This window comes from Takifugu flavidus, chromosome 11, assembly GCF_003711565.1.
Source record: "Takifugu flavidus isolate HTHZ2018 chromosome 11, ASM371156v2, whole genome shotgun sequence".
Classification (NCBI taxonomy): domain Eukaryota; kingdom Metazoa; phylum Chordata; class Actinopteri; order Tetraodontiformes; family Tetraodontidae; genus Takifugu; species Takifugu flavidus.
This window is the reverse complement of record NC_079530.1, coordinates 10,821,249-10,843,312: the sequence shown is the minus strand read 5'-3', so window position 1 is coordinate 10,843,312 and position 22,064 is coordinate 10,821,249. Positions and strand designations below refer to the sequence as shown.

The 22,064-nt window shown below is 49.5% G+C and overlaps 1 protein-coding gene and 1 long non-coding RNA gene across 8 annotated transcripts; one reads left to right on the top strand and one right to left on the bottom strand.

The window, feature by feature from the left end:
• Positions 1-202: 202 nt before the first annotated feature.
• Positions 203-22,064, top strand: klhdc3 (kelch domain containing 3). 7 transcript variants are annotated; one of them, XM_057047593.1, is made up of 11 exons: positions 203-315; positions 1,542-1,800; positions 3,272-3,448; positions 4,394-4,509; positions 4,594-4,665; positions 6,900-7,113; positions 7,325-7,411; positions 7,725-7,833; positions 17,727-17,800; positions 18,978-19,056; positions 20,480-22,064. In XM_057047593.1, the coding sequence occupies exons 2-11, from the start codon at positions 1,647-1,649 to the stop codon at positions 20,544-20,546; spliced, it is 1,149 nt and encodes a 382-aa protein (XP_056903573.1). In that variant the 5' UTR covers positions 203-315; positions 1,542-1,646; the 3' UTR covers positions 20,547-22,064. The 7 variants fall into 7 exon arrangements, 4 of the variants coding, with proteins under 4 accessions (XP_056903573.1, XP_056903572.1, XP_056903575.1 ...); XR_008952689.1 differs by having other exon boundaries at positions 228-315; positions 1,539-1,800; positions 7,325-7,412; positions 7,719-7,833; XM_057047592.1 differs by having other exon boundaries at positions 228-315; positions 1,539-1,800.
• Positions 3,341-4,088, bottom strand: LOC130533867 (uncharacterized). Its single transcript, XR_008952692.1, has 3 exons — positions 4,044-4,088; positions 3,768-3,812; positions 3,341-3,474 (listed from the first exon to the last, which is right to left on the bottom strand). It is a non-coding gene; the product is annotated as an uncharacterized LOC130533867 (long non-coding RNA).

Here is a 22,064-nt window from a genome sequence, read left to right as displayed (position 1 = left end):
TAAGAAGAAGGTTTATTATTATTATATATTATTATTATATTAAATTATTTTTAGATTGTGAGTCGTATATAAAGTATTTCATGAATAACGCTTTGGTGAAAGTTGTGTTAAATGTATTGTTTATATGTCAGTGTCAAGTTATTCTAATATTCATCTTTGACTGCGCGCTGTCCCAAGAATATCCAAAAAACCAGACTGTCGTGAACGTCACCCGGAACTCAACCGGAAGAGGGCGCGAGTGGTTCCTTCTTCTCTCAACACGTCAACGGTGTCTCTGCACACGAAACAGGAATTACCGGTATTTGGTGCAACCAGGTACAGCAGTAGTTTTGTTTTTCCCCTTTATTTGAATTCTGCCTTGCAGATTTGGACTGTGTCCCAGGTAGTAGATGGTGTGCTGTTTATTTCCACTTCGACCGTGTACGGCGCAGCTTTAGCCACCTACCGGGCTAATAGGAAACTAATGCATCTCTTGAGCTTTAGCAGCAGTTTCGCCATAACTTGCTATAAAGCAGTTGGTTAAAGGGGTTGTTTTGGTAACGTAGTTGTTTAAGTTGTTTCGGGACAAACAAGCCCCATAGATTAGTTCCCGAGCGTCAGTCCTGCCCTGTCAGGAATGTGCTATTCCTGTCTGATAGCCAGCATCGGCTAGCTAGCGAATGAGACATTGACAGTGTGTCCAACATCGTTGTCAGAGGATTCTTATTCAACTTCATGAACTAATGCTTATTGCATTTAGTATAGAATTGACAGCCGTCTAATCCACATACGTTTGTTGATGTTGAACGAGGATTGGCGTCTACATATCGATGACCGTTGTCATTTTAACATGTCAGTGTCAGAGGTGCTCAGTTCGCATGTTGCTCGGTTTCCTCTGCAGAGGAGAAACTGCACAAAACTTCAGTTTTCCTTGAAAAGGATGGTAAATGTCTCACTGCAGTCATCATTTGTTATAATGCACTTGTGCTTGCTTTGAAAGCCCACTTCATTTCAGGTGGCGAATAAATATGGTTTGCATAACGATGGTAACTTTGAATATGGATGCGTTATTACTGTGAAATAAATTATAGATTTATAACAGTTTTAGCAGCTTCATAGACACGTTACACTACTAAATAATCTTTGGTTCCCGTTCTGATTTGTTGCAGGAACGTTCCCTGATGGTTACTTCCGGTTATGCCTAACCATAACTTCCGGTTAGGCCTAACTCTAACCCTAACTTCCGGTTAGGCCGAACGCTAACCCTAAGCAACCAAATGTTTCCCTCTAATGATTTGTAGAAGGTTTCCCTAGAAAAGGGAAGAGAAGAACCCTAGAAGAGGTCTACGCTTAGGGTCAGGGTTAGGGTCAGGGGTCAGGGTTAGGGTCAGGGGTTAGGTCAGGGGTTAGGGTGACTTGTACCTGCCTGTATGTGAGTTTTTCTCTTAAAAGAGGAACATTTTGAGAACGTATTCTTACAGTGTAACAGAAGACTTTTTCCAGTTACCTTTGTGATGTCACAGCTCTGTGGTGGAACTAACGGTTCTTCCTGCTCTCAGCAGCTCTGAACCTGCTGCTCCACGGTGTGATCACCGTCCTCAACAGCGCTGGATCGATGGGATCTGAACCCACCACAAAGTGATGGTCTAGAACCTGCGGTGCGTGGAATGTTGCGCTGGTCGGTGCACCTTGAAGGAGGGCCCCGGAGAGTCAACCATGCAGCGGTGGCAGTCGGCCACAAGGTGTTCTCCTTTGGGGGCTACTGCTCGGGGGAGGACTACGAGACGCTCCGCCAGATCGATGTGCACATCTTTAACACAGGTGGGTGAGGGTGAGGGTTAGGGTGAGGGTCAGGGTCAGGGTGAGGGTCAGGTGAGGGGAGGGTGAGGGTGAGAGTTAGGGTAGGGTTAGGTTAGGGTCAGGGTTAGGTTAGGTTAGGGTGGGGGTGAGGTGAGGGGTCAGGGTGAGGGTCAGGGTGAGGGTGGGTTAGGGTGAGGGTCAGGGTGATGGTTAGGGTGAGGTGAGGTGAGGGTCAGTTTGAGGGTCAGGGTGAGGGTTAGGGTGAGGGTCAGGGTGAGGGTGAGGGTCAGGGTGAGGGTCAGGTGAGGGTGAGGGTGAGGGTGAGGGTGAGGGTTAGGGTCAGGTCAGGGTGATGGTGAGGGTGAGGGTGAGGGTCAGGGTGAGGGTGAGGGTGAGGGTCAGGGTCAGGGTGAGGTCAGGGTGGGTGAGGGTGAGGGTGATGGGTTAGTAGGGTGATGGTGGGTGAGGGTCAGGTCAGGGTGAGGGTTAGGGTGAGGGTTAGGGTGAGGTTAGGGTGAGGGTGAGGGTCGGGTCAGGGTCAGGGTTAGGGTAGGGTTAGGGTGGGGGTTAGGGTCAGGGTGAGGGTCAGGGTTAGGGTGAGGGTCAGGGTCAGGGTTAGGGTTAGGTTAGGGTTAGGGTGGGGGTTAGGGTCAGGGTGAGGGTCAGGGTCAGGGTCAGGGTGAGGGTCAGGGTGAGGGTGAGGGTGAGGGTCAGGGTGAGAGTTAGGGTTAGGGTGGGGGTGAGGGTGAGGGTCAGGGTCAGGGTCAGGGTGAGGGTGAGGGTGAGGGTGAGGGTCAGTTTGAGGGTCAGGGTGATGGTTAGGGTGAGGGTGAGGGTCAGGGTCAGGGTGAGGGTCAGGGTGAGGGTGAGGGTTAGGGTGAGGGTCAGGGTGATGGTTAGGGTGAGGGTCAGGGTGAGGGTCAGGGTGAGGGTGAGGGTTAGGGTGAGGGTTAGGGTGAGGGTGAGGGTTAGGGTCAGGGTGAGGTTAGGGTGAGGGTTAGGGTGAGGGTGAGGTCAGGGGTGAGGGTCAGGGTGAGGGTCAGGGTGAGGGTTAGGGTGAGGTCAGGGGTGAGGGTGAGGGTCAGGGTTAGGGTTAGAGGGTTAGGGTGAGGGTTCAGCCAATCGGCCAGTTGAAAACATTTAAACAAGATGAGAACACAAAACCTTTGCACAGCTGATATGAACTGAAGGAACTAACCCTAACCCTAACTAACCCTAACACCAACCCTCTAACCCTAACCCTAACCTAACTAACCCTAACACCAACCCTCTAACCCTAACCCTAACCCTAACCTAACTAACCCTAACACCACCCTCTAACCCTAACCTAACCCTAACTAACCCTAACCCTAACCCTAACCCTAACCCTAACCTAACCCCTAACCCTAACCCTAACCTAACCCCTAACCCTAACCCTAACCCTAACCCTAACCCTAACTAACCCTAACCCTAGCCTAGCCCTAACTAACCCTGACCCTCTTCTACGTCTCAGTGTCTTTGCGCTGGACAAAGTTGCCCCCCGTGAGGACAGCAGGAAGTGAGCGTGCCCTGGATGTGCCGTACATGCGTTATGGCCACACAGCTGTACTCCTGGATGACATCATCTACCTCTGGGGGGGCCGCAATGATACAGTGGGGGCCTGCAATGTGCTGTACGCCTTCGATATCAGTGAGTATGGCTGCCTGACCCTAACCCTGACCCTGACCCTGACCCTGACCCTATCCCTCTAACCCTAACCCGAGCCCTAACCCGAGCCCTCACCCTAACCCTAACCCTAACCCTAACCCTAACCCCTAACCCTACCCCTACCCCTGACCTAACCCCTAACCCTAACCCTAACCCCTAACCCTACCCCTAACCCTGACCCTAACCCTACCCCTAACCCTAACCCCTAACCCTAACCCTAACCCTAACCCTGACCCTGACCCTGACCCTGACCTGACCCTGACCCTAACCCTCTAACCCTGACCCTGACCCTAACCCTGACCCTGACCCCTAACCCTGACCCTAACCCTAACCCTAACCCCTAACCCTACCCCTGACCCCTAACCTAACCCTCACCTCACCCTCACCCTAACCCTGACCCCTAACCCTAGCCCTACCCCTGACCCTAACCCTGACCCTATCCCTGACCCCTAACCCTAACCCTGACCCTATCCCTTACCCCTAACCCCTATCCCTGACCCCTAACCCTAACCCTGACCCTACCCCTAACCCTAACCCCTGACCCTGACCCTATCCCTGACCCTAACCCTGACCCTACCCCTGACCCTAACCCTAGCCCTACCCCTGACCCTAACCCTGACCCTAACCCCTAACCCTGACCCTACCCCTGAGCCTGACCCTACCCCTAACCCTACCCCTGACCCCTAACCCTAACCCTAACCCTGACCCTGACCCTGACCCTGACCCCTAACCCCTGAGCCTGACCCTACCCCTAACCCTGAGCCTGACCCTACCCCTAACCCCTAACCCTGACCCTAACCCTAACCCTGACCCTGACCCTGACCCTGACCCTGACCCTTGGCACAGGTCTCAAGACTGCAGTGCTGTAGTGTGATGCTGGATAATTAGAGGCTAATTCGAGTGGCTGTGACCTGTTGTGCTTCACAGAGGCCCACAGATGGTTCACGCCCAAGATCTCTGGAGCGCTCCCAGGAGCCAGGGACGGCCATTCTGCCTGCGTCCTGCTGAAGTCCATGTATATATTTGGAGGATATGAGCAGCTGGTTGGCCTTCATAACTCTCTGCTGAGCCACGGACTCTAAGAAGGTCGAACATGGGCTTATTTATGTGTCCTGCTGTTTCTGTAGGCGGACTGCTTCTCCAATGACATTCACAAGCTGGACACCACCACCATGGTCTGGTCATTAATTAATGCCAAAGTGAGTTCAACCGATTTGTTGTCTTCCCCAAATCACACTGGTCTATTGAGGAGGAATGTTGGAGGCGGCCAGCGTTGGCGTGGCACGAGTGTTGGCATCCACCCACGGAGCGAGGCCCAAAGAGCCTGGCAGTGTCACACTGTACGAAGTCCATGCACCACTTCTCTGTGAGGTCAGAACAGCCTGGAATGCAGTGCACTAGCTGGTCGGTGGCCAGGTCCACCTAAGCCCAGCAGAGGTTCCACTTCCCCGCTTTAGAACATGCCACTACTGTGAGACGTGGTCGGCCGGCCCCTGCAGAGCTCTGCATGGTGTCCGTAGGCCCCGGTCCCTGGGGTGATGCAGAGCTCTGCATGGTGTCCGTAGGCCCCGGTCCCTGGGGTGATGCAGAGCTCTGCATGGTGTCCGTAGGCCCCGGTCCCTGGGGTGATGCAGAGCTCTGCATGGTGTCCGTAGGCCCCGGTCCCTGGGGTGATGCAGAGCTCTGCATGGTGTCCGTAGGCCCCGGTCCCTGGGGTGATACAGAGCTCTGCATGGTGTCCGTAGGCCCCGGTCCCTGGGGTGATGCAGAGCTCTGCATGGTGTCCGTAGGCCCCGGTCCCTGGGGTGATACAGAGCTCTGCATGGTGTCCGTAGGCCCCGGTCCCAGGGGTGATACAGAGCTCTGCATGGTGTCCGTAGGCCCCGGTCCCTGGGGTGATGCAGAGCTCTGCATGGTGTCCGTAGGCCCCGGTCCCTGGGGTGATGCAGAGCTCTGCATGGTGTCCGTAGGCCCCGGTCCCTGGGGTGATGCAGAGCTCTGCATGGTGTCCGTAGGCCCCGGTCCCTGGGGTGATGCAGAGCTCTGCATGGTGTCCGTAGGCCCCGGTCCCTGGGGTGATACAGAGCTCTGCATGGTGTCCGTAGGCCCCGGTCCCTGGGGTGTGATGCAGAGCTCTGCATGGTGTCCGTAGGCCCCGGTCCCTGGGGTGATGCAGAGCTCTGCATGGTGTCCGTAGGCCCCGGTCCCTGGGGTGATGCAGAGCTCTGCATGGTGTCCGTAGGCCCCGGTCCCTGGGGTGATGCAGAGCTCTGCATGGTGTCCGTAGGCCCCGGTCCCTGGGGTGATACAGAGCTCTGCATGGTGTCCGTAGGCCCCGGTCCCTGGGGTGATGCAGAGCTCTGCATGGTGTCCGTAGGCCCCGTCCCTGGGGTGATGCAGAGCTCTGCATGGTGTCCGTAGGCCCCGGTCCCTGGGGTGATGCAGAGCTCTGCATGGTGTCCGTAGGCCCCGGTCCCTGGGGTGATGCAGAGCTCTGCATGGTGTCCGTAGGCCCCGGTCCCTGGGGTGATGCAGAGCTCTGCATGGTGTCCGTAGGCCCCGGTCCCTGGGGTGATGCAGAGCTCTGCATGGTGTCCGTAGGCCCCGGTCCCTGGGGTGATGCAGAGCTCTGCATGGTGTCCGTAGGCCCCGGTCCCTGGGGTGATGCAGAGCTCTGCATGGTGTCCGTAGGCCCCGGTCCCTGGGGTGATGCAGAGCTCTGCATGGTGTCCGTAGGCCCCGGTCCCTGGGGTGATGCAGAGCTCTGCATGGTGTCCGTAGGCCCCGGTCCCTGGGGTGATGCAGAGCTCTGCATGGTGTCCGTAGGCCCCGGTCCCTGGGGTGATGCAGAGCTCTGCATGGTGTCCGTAGGCCCCGGTCCCTGGGGTGATACAGAGCTCTGCATGGTGTCCGTAGGCCCCGGTCCCTGGGGTGATGCAGATTCAGATGTGCATGTTTATTATTTAGCACTGTTAAGGATTCTAAGCATTTACTGTGCTGTAGGTGGCCTCTACTTTATAGAAGTAGTTTAGACTGTAGAGTTGTTGACTTCCTCACGGAACATTTATTAGTGGCAGCCCACGGTGGAAACGTGCCAGACTATAGGAGGCGGTAGATGGATGTGTATAGAGCTTTTACTTGTCAGGCACACTTTGTGTTAAAACCCTTTATTGATGTGTCTTTACATTTTATTTGTGATTCTTTTGCAACTACGAACAGAATCAAGTAGATGCGACTTTCTATGTGCACTGGCTACCATCACCACTAGATGGTGCTGTTTAGCTGAAGAGGGCGGAAAAACAGCAGGAGGCGGTCAAACGTCACATCCGAGATTATAATAAGAAAAGAGAAATTTTGGAGGGATTTAAGGAGATGTTCATTTATTACTTTTATATTTTGGTTTAATGCTTGTATGCTGGTTTTGTGTTCAAAGGGTACCCCAGCACGCTGGAGGGACTTCCACTCTGCCACCATCATCGGGACTAAGATGTTTGTGTTTGGAGGACGTGCGGACCGCTTTGGTCCGTTCCACTCCAACAATGAGCTGTACTGCAACATGATCAGGGTGTTCGAGACGGTGACCAACACTTGGCTGAACACCCCAATAACACAGCCACTGATAGAGGGACGCAGGAGCCATTCAGCCTGTGAGGCACAGAACATGTTGTAATGCTAATGCATTCATGCTAACGTCAATGCTAGATGTCCAGTCGCAGTAGTGGTTCTGCTGGGTCAGCAGATCCTTTCTGAAGGAACCTACTGCCTCTTTTAAGTAACTGTCCAGCTGTGCTCCAGGTGTTGCTGGTCTTCATGATAAAACCTGGAATTGGGTTTTTATTGTTTCTCTTCTCTATTCAGTTGCCTACAATGGAGAGCTGTATATATTCGGAGGCTATAACGCCCGTCTCGACCGACACTTCAATGACCTCTGGAAATTCAATCCTGGTGAGCTGGGAAAAACATGGGGTTGCTGTAAAGTAATTAGAGCCGTGCTAGCAATGACAATTATTCATTTATTTTAGTTATTCTAAATGTTAATGAACCCCATAAATGAGCCCTTTTTCTTTTTGTTACCAAACCCATTGTTTGTCTTAAGAAAACTTCCATCAGTAAATTCTGTTTTCTGTCCTACTGTGATAATGATTTTCCATCAACAGCCCCTGATTCTGTATTATTTTTACGGATGCAAAAAGGGGGCTTAAATTGTCCTTAAAGTCCATCCTGTATGCGTTCCTTTTTATTTCTGTCCTGGCTGCAGACACCTTTGCCTGGACGAGGGTAGAGCCGCGGGGGAAAGGCCCGTGCCCCCGCAGGAGGCAGTGCTGCTGTATGGTGGGAGATCGCATCATCCTCTTCGGAGGAACCAGGTCAGGCTGTTGCACTTCTTCTGAATCACTCTTGATAGTTCTGACAATGTTTTAGTTCAGCTCAAAATTACTGCTCATGTTATTCATGAAGTCAAATACTGGTTTTGTTTCATTTGGAAGAAATGAAACTAAATATCATTAGCTTCTGTGTAGTTATTCCTGGTCTCTAAGCATTTTCAATTTGTGCTGAAAGATTATCGACTTTCTGTGCTGCTGACTTTATCCAACAGCTTTATCTGAGACAACAGTTTCCTCTCTTTTAGAACTTTTTTTAGTCAGTTCCCTCCTGGCTGTGATTATTCCCTTATTCATCACTACACAGTCGACTCTTTAGCTGCTTATGTGTCGCTGGGCTGGTGACAGACCTGTGATCGGCCAGTAGCCAGTGGAGTAATGAAGTAGCTAAGAGCGTTAGCATAGCTCAGAGTGGTCCAGCAACTGGACTGTCGTTATCAGAAGAGCTGTGTTATCAGGCGCACCCCCGCTGGGATAACCTGATAACGGGGTACGGGAGGCTGCGGATAAGAGCCGTCTCAGCTCCACTGCGTCTACATGTCCTCAAGTCCTGATGGCTTCTGGCTGCCGCTGCATTTGGTTTCAACTGGTCCATTGGCCACCATATCAAGGAGTAATACACATCCTTCATCTTGATCATTTTTACTCTGGTAAAGTCATCATCAGCAAACGTTAGTAATCAGCTATAGCCATTACACAAGTGCCTCCAGTTAAGCTTAAAGTTAAAATGACTCGAATGTGACTCAACTAGCTAACCCTCAATAAACGTAGCTGTTGAAATTAGAAGCAGAAAATAATGAGGAGCTTCAGCAGATGCTTATTTTTGAGGATTGCCATGCTTTGTTTGGTTTGTCAGCTGGATTAGTGCAGGATGGACTTTACGGAGTCATGATTTCCTGTTGAGAGGAGATAGGGCCGGCACTGAAACGGGAGTGTCGGGAGGGGGATCCCACAGCTCCGTGTTCAACGGCCTGTTGAACAGCTTCTTGTCCTTAAAGCCCATTTTTTCTGTCGTATATGATTGAGGGTTATAACACGTAGTTATAACAAACTGGGTGATGATCTTTGCAGGTTTAAGTGGGCTGGCCACAGACCGGAGGAGCCAGGCCTGCATGTTTGTTTACAGGAGAAGCCCTAAGCCTCTTACACCCAGGAACTCCCACCAGCACGTGCACATCGCTTCCACACACAAATAGAGTCAGAGCAGCTTCCCATCAGCTGATGTGTTTGTTTAAGCTCTTTTTCTATTCTAATATTCATGGCGGCTTCGGGTGGGCGTTAGCGTGCTGTTTGTTTTAGCATGACCCGACCACGTGAGGGCAGTTGTGTCCGTCCTGGTGCAGCTAACAAAGGCTCACACAAGGCGCCATGAATTACATGTCGGACACCTCCTGAGAGTTTTTTGGGGCTCCTCATTGCAGCTGATCTGTAGGAAATTGTTTTCAAATTTATGGTCCGTCTCTTGTTTTCCCGAGTCACTTTTGATCCAACACAGAACCCTTCTCCTGAAGGCTCGCCCCAGTTAATGATATTTATTTTAGTAGCAGGAATTTGTTCAGGAATAATTTATTGCTGAGTGAAGGACAATAAAACAATTAAGTCCAATAAGGTTACACTTTAAACTGGACATGAGACAGAGTGTGTGTTGACTTTATTTGGATTGAGATAAAGGGGGAGTTTGCCTAAATGCCTTGTGTTGGTTCTCACTCTCCGGTTTACTTGCAGTTAATTAGTGCACGATGCCTGCTTGCACTTTTTTTCAAAGTAAATGCGTTTGCATGTGTGAATGACAGCCGGGTATTAGTCTGCTGAGTGCCACTTACGTCAGTGTAAACAGGCCTGCTGAGCTGCAGGGAGGCGTGAAATTCTGCCCCGGCCCTGATTTATGACCTGAGGGAGTATTCTTTCCCACTAAACGCAATCTGATATTCCTCCTGCCCTCTGCTACATTCATTTCCCGAGATCTGCTCTCTGCCCCACACCGGACGGGCCGTGCATGAGCAGTTCCACCTGCAGTGACCTTCGCCAGAGCACAAACGCCAGCAGAGTGATGCTTTTCTAACACTTTTAACCCCAGAAAAGTCCCGCTGCCCATCAAGAAGATCAAAGCTCACCTGCTGAGGTTAGGGTGCCTTCATGTAACTCTTGGATATCTCATGTTGAGGCTAATCTGGGAAGCATTTACAGTTGGTGCTTGGGGCATCCGATGAGGGACAGGATGTGGACAGGGACATGACAGATTGACCTGCTGGGAGCAAACACCTTGGAATGTATGACGGGGACTCTCTGGCCACTCCTGGGTATTCCTTTCATCCAGGCATTATTCCCAAAATGGGGCTGCTGTGACCACCTGACCTGGTCACAGCCAGAGAGATGTTTCCTGCATGACTGAAGTCTGATATCGGATGATTAGATGAGGTCTTTTATTCGTTCTAATGGTACTTTACTGTTGTGATGTCTGCTGAAAAGTAGATTCATGATTTGTAAATAATGTTTGAATAAAACTGCATCGGGTTTCCTGTAGTCCAAAATCTGAGAGAGAAAAAATCTTTTATAGAGCCAATTATTGAATGTTGGTGATTTCCAGCTCCTGGAATTTCATTAAAAACAGGTTTTATTATTGTCTGATCAACTATTGTGTGAGACGGCAGGGTTCCGGGTTCCGTTGGGAACGTCACCTACGAGATTAAGCGAAGCTCAGAAGCGTGCTGATGCTATTGCTATTGCTAATATTAGATGCATAAATGCTTCAGTTATTAGGCTGTTAAGATAGATTTCTGTCATTTCTGCTGCGTCTAATTATATGCAGCTAATTATAAAGGCTGCGTATTTTGAGCTTTAGCTCTTGACTTCTCACTGTGTGAATGCATGGAAGAGAGACTATAAAACCTCAGTGGTAGCCAAAACATTCCAGCCCCCAAAAGTCTTGTTTAATCCACCAGAATCATGCTGTGATATTTAACCTTAGTGGAACCATGTTGAAACTGCAGTTAATTAAAACTGGAGCTTTAAGTCAGAAAGGTCATGAGCTCGAAGCCTCGGCCATTCCGCCCCTTATCAATGACCAAAGAGTTGCTGATACGATAGTGCAGCTTGTTCTGTTATCAGAGTTGAACCTGACAGTTTAAATAATGGCCTAAACACAACGTGGGACACACACGCACAGCATCATTGTGCAGCCGCCCCTTTCCTCAGGAACCACCTGAAGATCAGCACAGGTTCACGTTTAACCACACATGTGGATTAGAAATAGAGTTGGTGTCCCTAGAGTTCGCTGAGACACACACACACACACACACCCCTTCAGTGTCAGGGGCTAGGCTGCAGAAGTTTCCTTTATTAATTGTCTGTGTGCACGTGTGTGCGCGCGTGGCCAAGATAAAGCCTGTCAAACAGAGGGGTGACCCCCACAGGATACAGGGCACCCTGCACGTGGCGGCACCGGCCCTGGAGGCAGCACAGCAACAGCATGATTTACTCTTCAAAGACAAGCTCCTGATAGTATTTCATCTGCATCTTAACCCTGTTGAACCCTCTAACGGGCTGTGTACATTAAGCTGACGCAGGCTTGAGTGTTACGCAGCAGCTCAAATAAACAGCTAGCATAGTTGCTGCTTTGTCAGGCTGCTGTCAACATAAATTCACATGTCTAAATAGTCGCAGTTGTCCTGGCGATTCACCACAGTCACCTCTTCGCAGGCGAGCGTGTCTTGGTAGGGTTACGTCTCATCTGTGGAACAATGCCACACTGTCTCCAGACGGGGAACCTTCATGAAAGCACCTCTGCCTCTGAGGCTGCTGCATGGGAAACAACCTTGCACACTTCTCTTGTCCAGCAGCATTTAACATTTCTTTCGTATTTATCGGCAGCAACGACCCCAAGTCCAGCTGCAGTTTGTTCCCAGGGGTTGCAGGTTTTGATATTCCAGCTCCCCTCACGGATGGCGCGTCCTCTCGTCTCGTCTTAAGCCAGGCGTCTCTCTCCAGGAGTCAGCTGTAACCTTTGTTTCTCCTCTGCATGGGGCTCTGGGCCCTGCAGAACGGTTCTTAATCCGGCGTCCAGCCATGGCCTGGGAGGGGGCACAGATAGCTTGGTAAGACAAGGTGAGACAGTTAAGATTAAGGCAGAAGAACCAGACAACAATCTATGCAGCAGTGATAATCTAGTCTGAGTTAAAGTCGAGCTCCTGAAAGGTTGCAGGTTTTTTTCATTTTTAACTGTAGTAACCTGATGAAAATGTTTTTGTTGAAGAGTGAGCGAGAAAAGGAGCATAAAACATGTCCACAGCTGAAGCAGAAGGGTCTCCAGAAAGTTGAAAAACCTTGATCCCCAAAGAGGGAGAAATGAGCTTGGACAGCACCTGGAACGCACAGGAAACCTCCCTCACATGGCTGAACCTCTGCCAGGCGTGTCTCCTCGATCTGTTAAGGTCCTGGAAGCACAAAAGTCCCATTTGGATCGGTGCTTTTATGGGCTGTCAGCCCGAGGCCCAGGTAGCCGTGCGTTCAGAAGGCCTGTTTCAGGCCTGGTGACGCCACCACAGCGCGCGCTGCCTGTATGTGACCGGGTCCCTGCACATCCGGCACCCTCTCAACCATCGCCACGTACTTTACATCCCAGAACAGCTCGTTGTCACACACCAACGTGTGGATGTCACATTTTTCCTCACCTTACATGCTTGGTAGCAACACCTCTGCAGACGGGAGGTTTAACCAGGATTCTGGAGCTACCGTGGAGAAAGCTGCAGGATTAAACCTGCTCAAACGTAGAAAGAGATGGAGGCTTTGCTGTTATCTTATAAATGTATGCATATTCTTTAGTTCTGTGCATATAAAGCTCCTAGAAATGCATGTACAGCCAAACAAATCTCAGTTTATGAATGACCCTTAAACTCAGGCCCGACGTCTAAAACGGAAGAATAAGAGAGAGAGTGGCTCGAAAGCTCCAGTTGAGTGGTGTCCTACATATGTTATATATATCTATAGATATATATATCTATATAGATATATATCTATAGATATATAGCTATCTATAGATATATATCTATAAATCTAGATATATAGATATCTATAGATATCTATATATCTATAGATATATATATCTATATATATGACAGTTAAATAATGGTTTTTAGACAGTCAATAATGGTTATTAGACGGTTAAATAATGGTTTTTAGACGGTTAAATAATACTTATTAGACAGTTAATAATGGTTATTAGACAGTTATTTAATGGTTATTAGACAGTTAATAATGGTTATTAGACAGTTAATAATGGTTATTAGACAGTTAAATAATGGTTATTAGACAGTTAAATAATGGTTATTAGACAGTTAATAATGGTTATTAGACAGTTAAATAATGGTTATTAGACAGATAATTAATGGTTATTAGACAGTTAATAATGGTTATTAGACAGTTATTTAATGGTTATTAGACAGTTAATAATGGTTATTAGACAGTTAATAATGGTTATTAGACAGTTAAATAATGGTTATTAGACAGTTAATTAATGGTTATTAGACAGTTATTTAATGGTTATTAGAGCGCCCGTACAGCCGAGTGATGGCGTCCGTAAGACTCCCTATCAGCACTCCTGGAACGCTGGAGCTGGACCCTCGTTAGCTATTACATGGAGCTGGACCCTCGTTAGCTATTACATGGAGCTGGACCCTCGTTAGCTATTACATGGAGCTGGACCCTCGTTAGCTATTACATGGAGCCGGACTCTCGTTAGCTATTACATGGAGCTGGACCCTTTCTCTTGCTGATTTGGGACAGAAGATTGGAACATAATGAACAGTCCAGCAGCAGAACGGATGGGCAATGGGGTGATTAGTGCTCTTCGTGCTCTTTGAAACAGCGAGCATTGTTTTCCTAAGTGGGGGAGCATCAACACTGAGCTTCCTTTGGACCGGGAAGCTCCGGCCGGAGGAGGGAGGAGGGGAACTTTCACAGACTGGGATGCTTTGCTGGTCCAGTAACAAAGTGAGCCATCAAACACCAGGATGCCACATAAACTGGCCCACGGCTCCTCTAATAACCACCTCCAGTGGCTTTAACGCCACCTCCGACAGCTCCCCCCCTTCCTCCCCCCTTCCTCCCCCCTTCCTCCGTGGTTTGTGATCACCAATAAACTGTCTCCATTCTTTAATGGTCTTCTTCTCCAGGCAGGACAATAAGAAAATAAAGTCTGTGGGATCCAGTTTCCATCAGGATTCTTCTCTAGGCTCCAATAACTGTGACTGTTAGTTGTGTTTTTATTGTTTATTGTTATTAATAATGCTATAAATATGTTGTTGGTAATGGTATAGCTTCTATTTCAGGATGGATTCATGTCCTCTGTTACCTGTGTTTCCTGCTGTTACCTGTGTTTCCTGCTGTTACCTGTGTTTCCTGCTGTTACCTGTGTTTCGTGTTGTTACCTGTGTTTCCTGCTGTTACCTGTGTTTCCTGCTGTTACCTGTGTTTCGGGCTGTTACCTGTGTTTCCTGCTGTTACCTGTGTTTCGGGCTGTTACCTGTGTTTCGTGCTGTTACCTGTGTTTCGGGCTGTTACCTGTGTTTCGTGCTGTTACCTGTGTTTCGGGCTGTTACCTGTGTTTCGTGCTGTTACCTGTGTTTCGGGCTGTTACCTGTGTTTCGTGCTGTTACCTGTGTTTCGGGCTGTTACCTGTGTTTCCTGCTGTTACCTGTGTTTCGGGCTGTTACCTGTGTTTCGTGCTGTTACCTGTGTTTCCTGCTGTTACCTGTGTTTCGTGTTGTTACCTGTGTTTCGGGCTGTTACCTGTTTTCGTGTTGTTACCTGTGTTTCCTGCTGTTACCTTGTGTTTCGTGCTGTTACCTGTGTTTCCTGCTGTTACCTGTGTTTCCTGCTGTTACCTGTGTTTCGGGCTGTTACCTGTGTTTCGGGCTGTTACCTGTGTTTCGGGCTGTTACCTGTGTTTCGTGCTGTTACCTGTGTTTCGTGCTGTTACCTGTGTTTCCTGCTGTTACCTGTGTTTCCTGCTGTTACCTGGGTTTCGGGCTGTTACCTGTGTTTCGTGCTGTTACCTGTGTTTCGGGCTGTTACCTGTGTTTCCTGCTGTTACCTGTGTTTCGGGCTGTTACCTGTGTTTCGTGCTGTTACCTGTGTTTCCTGCTGTTACCTGTGTTTCCTGCTGTTACCTGGGTTTCGGGCTGTTACCTGTGTTTCGTGCTGTTACCTGTGTTTCGGGCTGTTACCTGTGTTTCCTGCTGTTACCTGGGTTTCGGGCTGTTACCTGTGTTTCGTGCTGTTACCTGTGTTTCGTGCTGTTACCTGTGTTTCCTGCTGTTACCTGTGTTTCCTGCTGTTACCTGTGTTTCCTGCTGTTACCTGTGTTTCGGGCTGTTACCTGTGTTTCGGGCTGTTACCTGTGTTTCGGGCTGTTACCTGTGTTTCGTGCTGTTACCTGTGTTTCCTGCTGTTACCTGTGTTTCCTGCTGTTACCTGGGTTTCGGGCTGTTACCTGTGTTTCGTGCTGTTACCTGTGTTTCGGGCTGTTACCTGTGTTTCCTGCTGTTACCTGTGTTTCGTGCTGTTACCTGTGTTTCATGCTGTTACCTGTGTTTCGGGCTGTTACCTGTGTTTCATGCTGTTACCTGTGTTTCGGGCTGTTACCTGTGTTTCCTGCTGTTACCTGTGTTTCGGGCTGTTACCTGTGTTTCATGCTGTTACCTGTGTTTCCTGCTGTTACCTGTGTTTCGTGCTGTTACCTGTGTTTCGTGTTGTTACCTGTGTTTCCTGCTGTTACCTGTGTTTCCTGCTGTTACCTGTGTTTCGGCTGTTACCTGTGTTTCCTGCTGTTACCTGTGTTTCCTGCTGTTACCTGTGTTTCGGGCTGTTACCTGTGTTTCCTGCTGTTACCTGGGTTTCGTGCTGTTACCTGTGTTTCGGGCTGTTACCTGTGTTTCCTGCTGTTACCTGTGTTTCCTGCTGTTACCTGTGTTTCGGGCTGTTACCTGTGTTTCCTGCTGTTACCTGTGTTTCGGGCTGTTACCTGTGTTTCGGGCTGTTACCTGTGTTTCGTGTTGTTACCTGTGTTTCCTGCTGTTACCTGTGTTTCGGGCTGTTACCTGTGTTTCATGCTGTTACCTGGGTTTCCTGCTGTTACCTGTGTTTCCTGCTGTTACCTGTGTTTCGTGCTGTTACCTGGGTTTCGTGCTGTTACCTGTGTTTCGTGCTGTTACCTGGGTTTCGTGCTGTTACCTGGGTTTCGTGCTGTTACCTGTGTTTCGTGCTGTTACCTGGGTTTCGTGCTGTTACCTGGGTTTCGTGCTGTTACCTGTGTTACCTGTGCACATGAGGAGATGACTCTGAAGCCTCCTCCTGGCTTTTCTGTGGCTTCTTCACCAGTGACGTGGTGAACCCACACGATGGAGCCTGTAGTTTCATTCATCGGCCATTTAGATGTGAGGAGAGCAGGATGCATCAAGCGATCCACACTCTTGAAGTGAGCGGAGGCTTCGGGTTCGAGGGTGTTGTATAAAGGGCCACAGTGTAATCCAGAGTGGACCCTTTCTGGGGCGGGGGGGGGGGTAATGACTTCCCCAGCTGGCCCCCTGGGAACCGTGCTCGTGCTCTGCACCTCTCCTGGTTGCTTTAAGCCACGATGGTGTTTGTTTAGGGAAGATTAGCAACGTAAAACCCTTACAACGTCCTGAACACGTAGCCGAGGGAGCCTCGATGGAGAGGACAGCGGGAGAGAGAATAGACCCCAACCCCAACCCTAGAAATGGAGATTGATGAGTGGGCGGCAGCAGGGAGCTCCTTGTTTACTGAGACTGAAAACACACCTTAGCTTCATAGAATTGTAGCAAGGTATTTTTAAAAATACCAAAGAATTTGTCTTTCCACACTTCAGACGGTGCATTTTTTGTATTTTGATTTTTTAAATGGGAGCTTTGATCCACAAGCTGCTTCATATCATCAGCAGTTTGACTAAAGCCCCCCTCAGGTGTAAAAGTGGCAGATGCTCTTTACTCACTCATGTTCGGATCAGCTCCTCCGTTAGCTTTTATCTGGCCAATTTGCTCTTCATTATCACTGTCTCGGGATCAGGAGCGAGCTATTATTGAGAAACATCTGGATCTAATCAGCGGGGAGCTTCTCTATGCACATGTGACCACTGACCATAATCAAGATTAAGCTGTGGTGCACCAGGTGCTTCACAGGTGTGTGTGAGTGTGTGTGTGTGTGTGTGTGTGTGTGTGTGTGTGAGTGAGTGTGTGAGTGAGTGTGTGTGTGAGTGAGTGAGTGAGTGTGTGTGTGAGTGAGTGTGTGGTGTGTGTGTGTGTGCGTGAGTGTGTGAGTGAGTGTGAGTGTGTGTGTGAGTGTGTGTGTGTGAGTGAGTGTGTGTGTGTGAGTGAGTGTGTGAGTGAGTGTGTGTGTGTGCGTGAGTGTGTGAGTGAGTGTGAGTGTGTGAGTGAGTGTGTGAGTGAGTGTGTGTGTGAGTGAGTGTGAGTGAGTGTGTGTGAGTGAGTGAGTGTGAGTGAGTGTGTGTGAGTGAGTGAGTGAGTGTGAGTGTGTGAGTGAGTGTGTGTGAGTGAGTGTGTGAGTGAGTGTGTGTGAGTGTGAGTGTGTGAGTGAGTGAGTGTGCGGCAGGAAACAGATGTGCAGTGATACCACTGCTCCAGGAGATTATCAGCACGGACCAGCCTTGTTTCCTGGAGACTTCAAGCATGGCAGCATTGATAAGGAGAGCAGGGCACTCTGGCTTCTCCTTATCAATAATCTTATCAATAATCCTAACAATATAGAGAGAAATGTTCCCACAGCTGGAAGTGTCTGTAGGTGTCTGCCAGGCTCTTGTGTTGGCACCTGCCATCCTCTAAAGACCTGTTTTCTCCTCTCTGCAGCCCCTGTCCAGAACAAGGAATGGGGGATGAGTTTAACCTGATGGACCATTCCGACCTCTATATCTTAGACTTCTGTAAGTGTCCTGCTCACATCTGAATCCACGTCAGCAGTTGAGTGTTTCACATCAGTCAGACACATTCATCAGAACCTTTGAAAGCAGGAGCTCTCGTTCCTCAGCTCGCTGCTGATTCTGGCCTTGGCCCGGCTTTATGTCATCAATTTAGCGCTTCCTCCCTTAACGACGGCCAATCCAGCCACTTCCTGCCTGAGCTCAGCTCGCCGTCAGGGTTCAGTCGGGTTGTGTGGGCGGGTTGTGACGTGAACGTATGGGTCCGGCGGCACCCTGACCCCCCCATGCATCCACGAGTATGGGTGAGGCGGCACCCTGACCCCCCCATGCATCCACGAGTATGGGTCCGGCGGCACCCTGACCCCCCCATGCATCCACGAGTATGGGTGAGGCGGCACCCTGACCCCCCCATGCATCCACGAGTATGGGTGAGGCGGCACCCTGACCCCCCCATGCATCCACGAGTATGGGTCCGGCGGCACCCTGACCCCCCCATGCATCCACGAGTATGGGTCCGGCGGCACCCTGACCCCCCCATGCATCCACGAGTATGGGTCCGGCGGCACCCTGACCCCCCCATGCATCCACGAGTATGGGTCCGGCGGCACCCTGACCCCCCCATGGCACAGTTATTAGCAGCACAGCATTAAAGGTCCCAGAGAAGCTGCAGCTTATAATTAGATTATTTTGTATTATAATATGTAGTATTATAATATGTAGTATTATAATATGTAGTATTATAATTATGTAGTATTATAATATGTCGTATTATAATATGTCGTATTATAATTATGTAGTATTATAATATGTCGTATTATATTATGTAGTATTATATATGTCTTATTATAATTGTGTAGTATTATAATTATGTAGTATTATAATATGTCGTATTATATTATGTAGTATTATATATGTAGTATTATAATTATGTAGTATTATAATATGTCTTATTATAATTGTGTAGTATTATAATTATGTAGTATAACACGTTTGGTTTGTCTGATTTCTTTAATGTATAAATGGGTCATCAGAGTATTTATGAAAAATTATTATTGTTAAATTTGAGTTGCTTGTTTTTATTTATTTCTTTAATTGACTAAATACATTTTTGCCCTGGAATTAATTGGAAGTAATGAGACTAATGGGTCTGATTAGGTTTCTCTTCTTCTTCTTCTTTCAGGCCCTAATTTGAAGACTTTATGCAAAATAGCGGTGATCCAGTTCAGCCTGGATCAGTCGGGGCTGCCCCATGACGTCAGGTGAGACGCCTGCTTCATGCTTCCTACCTCCTCCCTTCCTTTCCTTCTCCTCTAATCAGCCTTCGTCTTCTTACGCCTCCTCCTGTCCCTCCCAGAAGGTCCTGCCACACCGTAGTGGGTGTCGAGCCGTCTCACGTTACACAGATGAAGGAGTTAATTGGACACATTTAGTCCACGTTTCACTCAGATCTCATTATGCAACTTGATCCTAATGAGCCTCTCAGGGTTCCTGCCACCTCGCTCGCCGCTCCTCCAGTGGTTCTGACCCTTTGAGGGTCCCAAACTCTGAGGAACTCCCTCTGCTCAGCTCCAGCTCGTCTCCTCTCTTAAACACACGCGTGTGTTGGGGGAGAAGACGAGGAGGGTAATGGAGTGGGGCTCGAGTGGGAAACCAGACCCAGAGATAAGATCAGGAGCTCCACCTTTGACCTGTCAGCAGGTCAGTGCTGGAGCCTCTGCTGGCCCCTGGTGCTGGCTCTCACGTTACCGCCGGACCTGCCCTCGTCCTCGCCCTCGTCCACGTCCACGTCCACGTCCTCACCCTCGTCCACGTCCTCACCCTCGTCCACGCCCTCGTCCACGTCCTCTCCCTCGTCCTCGTCCTCGCCCTCGTCCTCGCCCTCACCCTCGTCCTCCGCCCTCGTCCACGTCCACGTCCTCACCCTCGTCCTCGCCCTCGTCCACGTCCTCGCCCTCGTCCACGTCCTCACCCTCGTCCACGTCCTTGTCCACATCCTCGCCCTCGTCCTCACCCTCATCCACGTCCTCACCCTCGTCCACTCCTCACCCTCGTCCTCGCCCTCGTCCTCGCCCTCGTCCACGTCCTCACCCTCGTCCACGTCCTCACCCTCGTCCACGCCCTCGTCCACGTCCTCACCCTCGTCCACGTCCTCACCCTCGTCCTCGCCCTCGTCCACGTCCTCACCCTCGTCCACGTCCTCACCCTCGCCCACGCCCTCGTCCACTTCCACGTCCTCACCCTCGTCCTCGCCCACGCCCTCGTCCACGTCCTCGCCCTCGTCCACGTCCTCGTCCTCACCCTCGTCCACGTCCTCGTCCTCGTCCACTCATCCAGGAGCGTCGCTGCACTTCATGAGCCTCGTTAGTGAAAGTGCTCGGCATCGTTATCGTTTCATTTTTCTGTGAATTTAGAAAATCATCAACTTTAAATGACATCAATGTCAAATCTCTGATTCGTTTCTTTTGATGCCGACAACCAAACCAAGGTTAAATTTCCTGCTGCACGGTCATTTTTCTGAGGGTTTTCCCTCTTTGTCTGTTGTAAACATGGGCAGCGATTCCCTAACCTTAGAACTCAAAGATGAAAGGTCGTCATATGTTAATGAGCCTTAACGAGGAGCAGCTATCAGTGTTTGCTCTGTGTCTTCATGCTAAATGTTCAGTGAGCTGTTGTCCTGTGTAGGTGGGAACTGGCAGCCATGACCACCAACAGCAACATCAGCAGGCCCATCTTCTCCTCCCATGGCTGACCTCTGACCTGCTGATCGTCACCGTTACTGACCAAACCACCCTGCGTACCACTCCTCTGGCGTCTGGAGCATCACTTCTGAGGATATTTTAACCTTTAACCTGTCTTTTTCTTTTTTCTGATGAGAATCACAAACCATTGATCTTAAGCACAGAAAGACACGAAAACTTGAGCCAAAGTTTTTGAGAGCTAAAGCTGATGTCACGCTCACATAAATGGAAACTTCTGTTTCAGGTGTCGACGTGATCACAGATTCTCTCCATTTAACATCCTTTGATGTGATAAAAGACCTGCACAGTAACGAACTCTTTGTTCTCCTCCATATGAAGTGTCTTTCTACAGACGACCCAGAACGCTCCTGTCACTGGATCACTGTCGTACGCAGGAGGGCGGCATGGTGCAAATATTTACGGTGTGGATTCCCTCCGTCCTCCTCGTCCACCACAACGGTGACGTCACCGTTCTTTCCTGTAGTGACAATCCGCCAGACCTGCTCATGCTGAGAGCAGCAGGAACGGAGAAGGTGGTTTTTGAGGTGACCCTTCACCGGAGCAGAGGGCTGCTGTCACACCGACCACACATGTGGAGTCTTTATCCTCATCCGCGTGTGCTGGTTCTGGTTCTGGTTCTGGTTCTGGTTCTGGTTCTGGTTCTGGTTCTCCTCACCGCCATCACGCCAGCAGCGTTGCCTCCAGCGACCATCGAGCCGTGACGTCACAACACAACGTCAGAAAGCTTCTGCAGTCAAGCAGCATCTTGTTTTGAGAGTTCGTGCAAATCTGGTGCTTAAATGATCCTTAACTTGGTTTTTGGAGATAAAAACTAGAAATATGTTTCAGTCACAGTTTTAAAATAATTGCAAATGTAACGATGATTGACTTAACGTGACACTTCATGTTCACGGGCGACTCATCAGAACATTTATGATAAATTGATGTGATCTGATTTACTGGATTCAGATATTTTAGCGATTTGATGAGTTTATGGCATTTATTGACAGAAATGTGATGATTGCTTTGGCTAATGGCTAATAACTTATTAGCACACACTCGTGAGCTGCGTGCTCCCCGAGTCCTGCGGTTCTGTGCTGCGGTTCTGTGCTGCAGCACTTCTTTTTGGATCTTCCTTTAGGGCTCTGGTCTCGGACCTGCACCACAACGTTTCCAGCCTGTGTTGAGGTGCAAAGCGCTAAACAATCTTAACTGCAGGTAGAAGCACAGCAGACGGCTGCACCTCTGCCTGCAGATGTGCGTCTGCCTGCAGATGTGCGTCTGCCTGCAGATGTGCGTCTGCCTGCAGATGTGCAGTCTTACATTTACACACTGCGTGTGCGCGCATACACACTCACGCACAAACGTGACAGGAAATGACTCAGCTTTTTTTTTCTAATATATTGTGTGAATTTCACTTTTTCTGTGTTGTTTTTTCTTTCTAATGAAGATTGTGGGTGAAGATTGTGTTCTCAAAAATGATGATTTGAGATAACGACACTATAGAAAATAAGTATGAAATGATCTCA

Bases quoted from the DNA above. Each gene is read 5' to 3' on its own strand.
- klhdc3 (XM_057047593.1), top strand. From the start codon at position 1,647: ATGTTGCGCTGGTCGGTGCACCTTGAAGGAGGGCCCCGGAGAGTCAAC. The intron at 4,510-4,593 runs GTTGGCCTTCAT...CTGTTTCTGTAG, and splicing joins TTGGAGGATATGAGCAGCTG to GCGGACTGCTTCTCCAATGA. The intron at 7,412-7,724 runs GTGAGCTGGGAA...TCCTGGCTGCAG, and splicing joins CCTCTGGAAATTCAATCCTG to ACACCTTTGCCTGGACGAGG.